At 33.6% G+C, this 9182-nt stretch overlaps 1 protein-coding gene across 2 annotated transcripts; it reads left to right on the top strand.

Moving 5' to 3' along the window:
- The first annotated feature begins 107 nt into the window (after positions 1-107).
- On the top strand, positions 108-9158 carry LIMK1 (LIM domain kinase 1). Of its 2 annotated transcripts, XM_003703408.3 has the most exons (8): positions 108-259; positions 971-1085; positions 1192-1632; positions 1996-2088; positions 2629-2761; positions 2883-3115; positions 3208-3436; positions 3534-9158. In XM_003703408.3, exons 1-8 carry the CDS (start codon positions 238-240, stop codon positions 5838-5840), a joined length of 3573 nt encoding a protein of 1190 aa, XP_003703456.2. In that variant the 5' UTR covers positions 108-237; the 3' UTR covers positions 5841-9158. The 2 variants fall into 2 exon arrangements, with proteins under 2 accessions (XP_003703456.2, XP_076396089.1); XM_076539974.1 differs by lacking the exon at positions 1996-2088.
- Positions 9159-9182: the final 24 nt, after the last annotated feature.

Raw genomic sequence — 9182 nt, 5'->3', positions numbered from 1 at the left:
ATAAAGTATATTAAATATAAAATATTGACCAAATAAAGTTTAGTAAATTCAATTCAATTTCACCTATGTTGATTTTAAGGTATCGAAATTAAAAGATTGAGTTGGCAAAAGTAAACTAAATTCGAATTTTCTGCCAGCGCCAATAATCCATTGCGTCGAGAATGGATTTTGAATCTGTTTTCTATATATTCAGTGGTCAAAGCACGGAGTGGGAGTGTGTCAGTCCTAGATGCTGTGATGGATGAAGTTTCATCAAACGGTATGTCTTTTTCGCCAAAGTACAGTTTTATTTTTGATAAAATCAACAAGACTTATAGCGTAAAGTGTACAACGTTTCGAATGTTCTATACGACAAATAAATTGATCGATGATTTCCTGTGCGCGCTTGACGCTCTGTGAATCGCGTGGGCGTCTTGCCTTTCAAGTTTTCTGGCCCACGCTTTTCACAGGATTTTATTTACGGGTTCTTTAGGATTGTGTTTTTCCGACTCTGTACTCATACTGGTACATTGTTTCAGATAATATTTTATGAATTCGGTGTTACATCACTTTCATTGACAAACTTCGATCACCTCGGAACAATTCAGTTTATTGTCAGCTGGTTGATAACTACTTTTCCAACGCTTACCTAATGTCAACCGTGAATCACGTTTCCTTCGTACTATACGTCCCTGATGCACTCTGTTTTTCGCGTAGTTGCGCTGTATTTGTTTCTGTAACTTCGACAAGTTAAAATATTCGAAATTTAATACTTCATAAAGATAACCATACTATAGCCAACGTTCTACGAAAGTCACGTAAAAAAAGCATGTACCCATATGTATGTAAATACATGGCATCAAGCGAGCGCAACATGTAAAAAATATCAAAGTGAACAAATTAAACGTAACGTTAAGAAGGCAGAGATTTGTAAAAAAAAAATGTGATTTTATTTTCAAATTAAAGTGCATTGTTTTTAAATATTCTTTAGACTTGAGAAGTGGGGACAGTGGAGGGACACTAACTTGTGCTGGGTGTCTCAATGCAATTGATGAAGATGAATTTATACAGGCACTAAATCAAGAGTGGCACATTGATTGTTTTCGGTAAAAACATTAAAATATTATTGTAAATTTATTGATTAATAAAATCTATACATAATTAAATCACTATATTTACTTATTAAAACTAATTAGACATTACATATTTCAGGTGTTCAGCATGCGATATCGGTTTGTCTTCATGGTATTTTGAGAAAGATGGGTTACTGTTTTGCAAGGATGATTATTGGGCTGCTTATGGAGAAGCTTGTCAAGGATGTGGTCAAATCATCACGGGTCCTGTCATGTTGGCAGGAGATCACAAATTTCACCCAGAATGTTTTGCCTGCAACTCTTGTGGAGCTTTCATCGGAGATGGAGAAAGTTATGCACTTGTTGAAAGATCCAAGCTTTATTGTGGAAGTTGTTATAAAAGACAAATGCAACCAATTAATAGGATAGCTAATTATCCATTTACCAGAAAGCCCCATAGTATTAGATTGGTAGAAATACCTCCAAACAGTTCTGACCCTGCAAAACAGAGGGGAATCAAACTGACAGTAGACACAACACCTAATCCTAGAAATTGTGGTGCTTTGCTTCGTATATCCGAGTAAGTATGCAATACTATTTATTATATATTTTGTCTCTTGTGTGTTATACTTTCTACTTGTATTTTTATTTTGTTGGACAGTAAAGTGGTGAAAGTGAATGGAATCAATAATTTTTTATGACAGTTTATAAAAACGTGCAAAACGAATAAGTAATGATAGCTTTAACTAATTGAGATATTTTATTTTAGCATAAAATATTAAGTAAAAGTAGAAAATATTGATATTTAAAGAAATTTGATCTGTCATTAATTACGAGATTATATTTAATGGAGCTTTTCTATGATATTTAACTGTGCATGAGTATGGTTAATTAAGAATCAATATAGATGCACTGCCTCTAATAACTTTGAACTAAAATACAGGTTAATGAGAAATGTTCGTGGAAAGATCAGTAAGCTGCTGGCCTCTGTGATGGAGGTTCTGTTTAGGCTATGCTGCCACTTCTCTAATCATAGGTACAGCATAATAAATAAATAATATGCACTAGATATTGTATTTTTACAATTTAAATGTGTGTCTTTTAGTATTTGCTATTACTTGCACGCAAAATATATATCTTGTGCAAAATAGTTGTTTCATATGTAATGTTACCTGTTTATTAATTATGTGTTACGTGTTTGTAGGTATATAATGTTCATAATGAAGTGACAGTTTATGTATTTAAGAATAATAATATATTATGTTAATTCCATTTAATGTTTTTATATGCACTTTTGTCACTATATGTTTCTACTCTATACACATTCATATTTATCTCATAAATCAACATTTTATACCTTTTATCTTTTTTTATTCTTTTATATTTGATATTTGGTATGTATTTAATGATTTATCAAATATTCAAGATTAAAAATAAACATGCAATATTAGTTTTAATCTTTAGTTTTGCTCCTAATTTTTATTTTGTCATGATAGTATCGAATGCACGCAGTTTTGCATGTTTGTCATACATAATGTTTATAAACGTTGTAAATATCACATGAAATCTGTTACAGACTGAATATGTCCAGTGATCTCATATCTCTACACATTGGTGACCGAATACTGGAAGTGAATGGTACTCCGGTTAAAGATCAACCAATAGAAAACATCGAAAATCTCATACAATATTCGGATACGGTTTTACAGGTAATTCTACATTTTATAAATAAATTTTGTTTTAAATACTGTGCAAGTATGAATTCATAGATGACACACGGTAATAAACATAAAAACATGAATATAGAAACAAATGTTACGAATTTTCCAGTTGACCATCGAGCACGATCCAGATGCGGTATCACGACAACCAACATTTTCCTCGCCATCTGCGGCGATGTTGACGTCAATTGTAAATCCGCGAACGAGTCCCGAAAATAAAGAACGTTTATTTAAACGTCGCGATGAGGGTTACATCAGTGGAACGCGAAGCAGACAATTGCGAAGAACAAAAGATCCTATGCACAAAGAACGTAGTAGTTCTATGTCAAGATTACTTGATGGGTAATTTCAATAGAATTATTTATGTTAATTGATAAATAAAAGTCACGATGTATGACTAAATTTAATATTTTTTTTTTTCAACGTTATTAAAGATCTTCACCAACAAATGCTACATGCGACTTAAGCAGAACTAGATCATTTCGTGTAGAACCAAAGAATCAAAGAATATTCCGTGCCAGTGATCTAGTGAAGGGTGAGCTATTAGGTACAGGATTTTTCGGGCAGGTATTTAAAGTCACTCATAGGGATACAAACGAAATCATGGTGCTAAAAGAATTATACAGAGTAGATGAAGAAGCCCAAAAAAATTTTTTAAAAGAGGTGAGTTTTATATTTCATGCGATAATGTATTTTAACGCATCAATTTATTATTATTATTTTTTTTTGTTTGATTTTGTTTTCCTTGAATTGAAAACAGGTTGCCGTATTACGTTCATTACATCACAACAATGTTCTCCGATTTATCGGTGTCCTTTACAAAGACAAAAAGCTTCATTTGGTTACCGAATACATAGCAGGGGGGACTCTAAGGGCTCTGCTACACGACACCAGCGAAACCTTGCCATGGGAACAGCGAATGTCGTTCGCCAAAGATATTGCCGCCGGTATGGCTTATTTACATTCCATGAATATCATTCATCGAGACTTAAATTCGCATAATTGTCTCGTTCGGGAGGATAAGACTGTGGTCGTGGCCGATTTTGGCTTGGCCCGAATAATACAAAATGGCAATTCCCCGGACAATCGTAAATACAGCAGACATTCCGACGGAGAGGTGAAAACTTCGAAGAAAGAACGAAAAAAAAGGTACACGGTGGTAGGGAATCCATATTGGATGGCTCCTGAGATGATGAAAGGTAACAAGTATGATGAAAAAGTTGATATATTTAGCTTTGGCATCGTCGTTTGTGAAATTATTGGCCGTGTTCAGGCAGATCCCGATTATTTGCCACGGTCTTCGGATTTTGGTCTCAATCAGAACGTGTTCAAAGAGAAATTCTGTGCCAATTGTCCAGAAATGTTCTATAGGATCGCTTTTCTTTGCTGTGATTTGAATCCCGATAAGAGGCCACCTTTTGAGGTAATGCAAGTTTGGTTGGATGGTCTGGTAATGCATTTATCGATGGGTATAGAATTGCCATCAGACTTGGAGATTGATATTAAAAATTACACGGGACCGAGTACAAGTACAAGCGAGTCGACGACTCCAGAGACACTTGCACCGCAACTGAAACCTATCAAGGAAGGTCAGGTGCATCAGGAAAAGAAACGGTGTAGTGGTTGCGACGATAGTACATTAGAACGCGAAGATATTGTGCAGAGTAACATTAAACTTCAGGTACCTGACGTAATCAGTACTCGAGGAAGGTATACAAGACAGAACAGCAAGACAAGTGAATCGTCTGGAAGTACGGGTCGTTATTCCAGACAAAACTCGAGGTCTAAGGAAACACCGATTGAGAAGCCAGATATAGTTATATCTCCGGAATCTAGTGGGTTCACAGGTTGCTTCACGAGGCATAATACCAAATCGAATGAACCATCCCCGCACTTTTCCAGAAACAAACAAGACTCGTACGTAAAACGAAACGATCAAACGGAATGCAATTTGAAACGAATACCAACTATCGAGAAAATAAGGTATGTGGGTAAAGCCAGTCCGTGTTGTCCTTTATCGAACGCACCCGAATATATTATCGATAACAAGTGTTCATACAAAGTGAATAATAGTTCGAGTTCTATATCGTCGGAAAAATCTAATGATAATCATTCGACTGGCAGTGGCCATTCAAAGACAAAGCTGGAAAACAAGTTTAAAATGTTGGACGCTAACTCGGTCAGCTCCTACTTGAGACAAATTGGGAAATCTATGAACGTGATAGAGAAAGAGAGCAAGATCGACGGTCAAAACGATAGTAACTCGAGGAAGACAAGCACTGAAAACTCGAAACCATCATCAGGTTCTTACTTGAGAAGAACAAAGATTTCTCCCACAAAAGAATCGCCAAAGAATGCATTCTCGCCACAAAAAAGTATTCAATCGTCCGAAGCTAGTACTTCGTTGCAATCAAAAGGAGCTACTAAGACGGAAGAAATCACTGAAAGTAATGCCACAAACGACAGGATAACGAGGCAGGAAAGCAACGTCTCGGATATTGGTAGTATTTTGTCCAGGGAAGGAAGTCTCACGATATTGGATTGTACAACGAAACATAAAGATGCAACGTACAAAGATTATTCGGCTTTTAATACCTCGCAAAACAACAATTTTCACGAAGAGGACAATTCTCGAAAAAATACTGTTCTCCACTATACGGATAGCCTTCGTTCAAATTCGAGTCTTTCTAAAAACGATGATCTACTCAAGTGCAATATACTGAACGAAACTAAAATAGATGACACAAAAGACTGCACCACTTCCATCCAAGATTGTACAGAGTCCAATGATTCTAAGGAACCAGTAATCGATATGAAGACCATGTACGACAATAGATTGCCTAATCCTTTAACGGAGTATAGCGGATGTTACAAGAATCTGGACCTATGTAGACAAGACAGTTTTGGGTCGGATAGCGCAGTAGGTACCATGAAGAGCGATTTTTTCGCGGACCTAGATTTTGTTCAGTTAAAAGACGGCAGGCATACACCGGATTTGTGCCATACTCCCGAACGGTGTTGCACGCCTAATCGAGCAGCATCACCGATAGAGAGCACAGCTTTGTAAAGTTGTGGCATCGAAATATCCTCTCTTCAACGAAATGCATTTCCCTTTGCTAATTCGTCCTCTATACATTTAACTGAAGATCCGATAACTTAACGACTTAACTCATTAATGCAAAAGTCTGTTTCTACTGGAATCTGTTATGACGTTGCACAACTGCGCGTACAAGTATTATTAACGATTTGATGTCCAGTATTAATGAATCTTACTGCTTTTACTTTCTATGTGTTTTAAATTGGAATGTGCGGGTAGACGAGTGCGTTGGGTACTTGAGTTGTTGAGATGAGTTGGAAAAGCCGAACGGGGGGATTCTGGAGTTGAATCGAATCTTGGTATTGGGAGAATTCGTCCGTATCGGAAATAATGGAACTATTGCAAAGCAATCGAATTACCCAGTCGAAGCGTTCGTGTATCTTCGAACCTGTTCAACTTTACCTGACTTAAGGCTGAAGTGCTTGGTACCCATACATGCTTTATTTCGAAGCATTTGAACGGCACAATCAATGACATGTTCAAATGACTTTTTCACAAAAAAATTTGCATTCCTGCAATATCTTGCCTAGTGCGGTTATCATAAGAAGGAAATTAAGTAATTAAAAGACTAACAAAAGCATTCCATCCAAAATCGGTAGAGCTAAATGTGTGCTTTGGAAGTTCGAAAATATTAGTATTATACATATACACGAATGAGTAATGTATTCTTGGTAACACTGAATATCAGACTACATCGGTGAATCTCCGTTTTGTTTTACTTATTTTCTTTGATCTACAGGATTATATTTTAAAGTTGTAAACATAATGTAGAGTCAGTTTGTAGAATAGATTGTAAAAAAAGATGATATTCTTTAATAGATATATATGTACATCATACTGTAAAATATTATCCACATATAACATGGTGGTGTGCATGTACAGGTTATTGACATGTATAAATTTAAACTCATCAATTATATCTTTGTTATTTGTTAGAAGACAGAATTTTACTTGTTCGATATTAAGTTTTATCTTATATCTAATTCTGTCTGATATTGTACATTGCAAACTAAGGACGACTTTGTGTTTATTTATTATATCAATTTGATAAATTGATGCTTGCATATACTGTATCAAAGATATAAATGATGATAAAATAGTATGATGTGTATAATATAAAGAATGTACATATAGTTTTGTATATATATATTTCAACATTCGTCATGTTCAAAACACTGTTTATAGAACATATACATATATTTAACAGTAAAAAGCTTTATATTGATAATGTAGAGATGAAAGTTCTTTTGATACTATTAAAAATTGTATTTTTATTCTGTTACATTTTAATCGTAAGCCAAACGTTCCCTAATTTTATTAAGATAAAATGCAAAACAGAATACAGTATTCAGTATTGCAATTATAAATGAATTTTGATTCTGATTAAATAATATTAGAAGTTTGTTTTATAAAAAAAATAGTTTATTAGCATTTCCATTACTCATGCGTTTTGTATTCAGCAAAAGAAATTATTCAGTGTTTTTTTCAACTTTTATTTTGTATGATTGCAACCCTATTAAAATCTGTTTCTTCCTATTATCCGAATGATATTTATTATTTAAAAAAACATTTAAATTCATTGCACCAAATAAAAGTTTATTATCTGTGATAAGAAAAAAAGTATTTTGAAGCTGTCTATAATTGAAACATTACATGGAACTAAAGTTAAAGAAGTGTTATTAAGGAAAGAAAACCCCAATTGTTATTTTTCTGTGTAAAGTTGAAACAAATTACTCGTTCTACGACGTGTTAAGAAAAATAAACAGTCTCTTTTAACAATTAATTTCAACGGACAAAATGCACAATAAATAATGTTACATGTAACTATTGTATTCTAAATGCAAATAATCATGGCTTAAAATTAGAGATACGCGGAATAACTTCTAACGATTTGAAATAATCCAAGCAAAATAAAAACTTTCAATTCTGCTATTCAAGCAACAAATGTAATACGTGTAAACCTGTGAAACAATTGTTACAATTTCACCTAGTATTTTCGATTACAATTTTTCGATGAAATTTTTTAATAAAAACGTGAAGTGTTTTTAATTATTAAAAGCACTATAAATTGTTTATTCACAAACTCGAACGTAAGTTTCTCAAATTTGGGGCTACTTCAGTCAGATTTTTATCGAAGTCAGGGGTGGATCCAGAAGGCTTTGGATATACGAAATATGGCATATTATATTTCCAATGTTTCTGCACTGTTTGAAATTCCTTTAATATTTTGATTTGATAGTAAACTGAATAGTCGAGACCATAAATAATTCTGGTAACATTTCATTCCTTCTTAAAGAAGTAAGGAGAGAAGTTGATCATCCTTCTCTGGATCTGCCACTACTTTGAACAAGTCAAATGTATGTACACGTATTTAAGAAAATATTTGCGTAGCGAATAACTGTCAACCGATGTATGAATAATTGTTTGCATATGTAAAACATCAAGAAATAGTGGTTACAAAAGGATTTTTCAGTGAACAGTATTAGCCTCGTTATCGTTGCTTACAAATACCGTAGTGCAAGAATAGAAAACTTTATAGATAAGCAGCGGGCAGAAAGAAGAGAACCTCTGAAATTGTAGGTAGACATTATTTTTATAGTCTATAAATTATCACGCTCTCTCTATGTTCGACATTTTTGATGAACAATGCGGGAGCGTTTCTTGACCCCTTTGTAAATTATTTTTCTTCGATGCAGTAGCGAGTATGATAAGATCAAAACATTATTTAGTATAACACTTGGATTAATTTGTGAGACACGGTGCGAAAAATAAGTAGATTTTTGTAAGGGAAAATTCTGGAGAAGAAAATTTACGTCTTTAATGCCTAAAACTTAATTAATCGAATAATTGGTGAATTATATGTAATTGTATAGAATATCGAAAAGTCTTTATAACTTTACAAAGTAGTGGTTTTCTTCAGAATTTCTTTCCAAAATTACGAGAAAAGATGGAACATATATTCTTAACAAGCAGCAATAAATACCCAAAAAAAAAAATATTGGGTAAATATTTGTTGAGAAACGAACAATAATTTTTTACGATTTAAAACGCATTTCAAAAATGGGTTTGTCATTTTACCTATACGATTGAAAATCGTTCCGATTACATATTGCTCAAAATCTTAAATGAAAAATCATTTTTTATAAATCAGCGGTACATATGTATCTATCAGTTCATTGTGAAATTTCAGAATCACTTTTCGTATTCTTATGCGAAAAACAAGCGGTTTTGTTTAACATTATAGTAATACAAAGTGAAAATGGAAAAAATAAATGGTTGAAAAAATAAGCTACTTGTTTTTTTTACGCGAAT

Source organism: Megachile rotundata, chromosome 15, assembly GCF_050947335.1.
Source record: "Megachile rotundata isolate GNS110a chromosome 15, iyMegRotu1, whole genome shotgun sequence".
NCBI lineage: Eukaryota > Metazoa > Arthropoda > Insecta > Hymenoptera > Megachilidae > Megachile > Megachile rotundata.
The sequence above is the reverse complement of the archived record's forward strand: the minus strand, read 5'-3'. Positions and strand labels throughout refer to the sequence as shown.

Coding starts and splice junctions, on each gene's coding strand:
- LIMK1 (XM_003703408.3), top strand. CDS start 238: ATGGATGAAGTTTCATCAAACG. Junction 1,633..1,995: donor GCTTTGCTTCGTATATCCGA/GTAAGTATGCAA, acceptor ACTAAAATACAG/GTTAATGAGAAATGTTCGTG. Junction 2,762..2,882: donor ATTCGGATACGGTTTTACAG/GTAATTCTACAT, acceptor CGAATTTTCCAG/TTGACCATCGAGCACGATCC.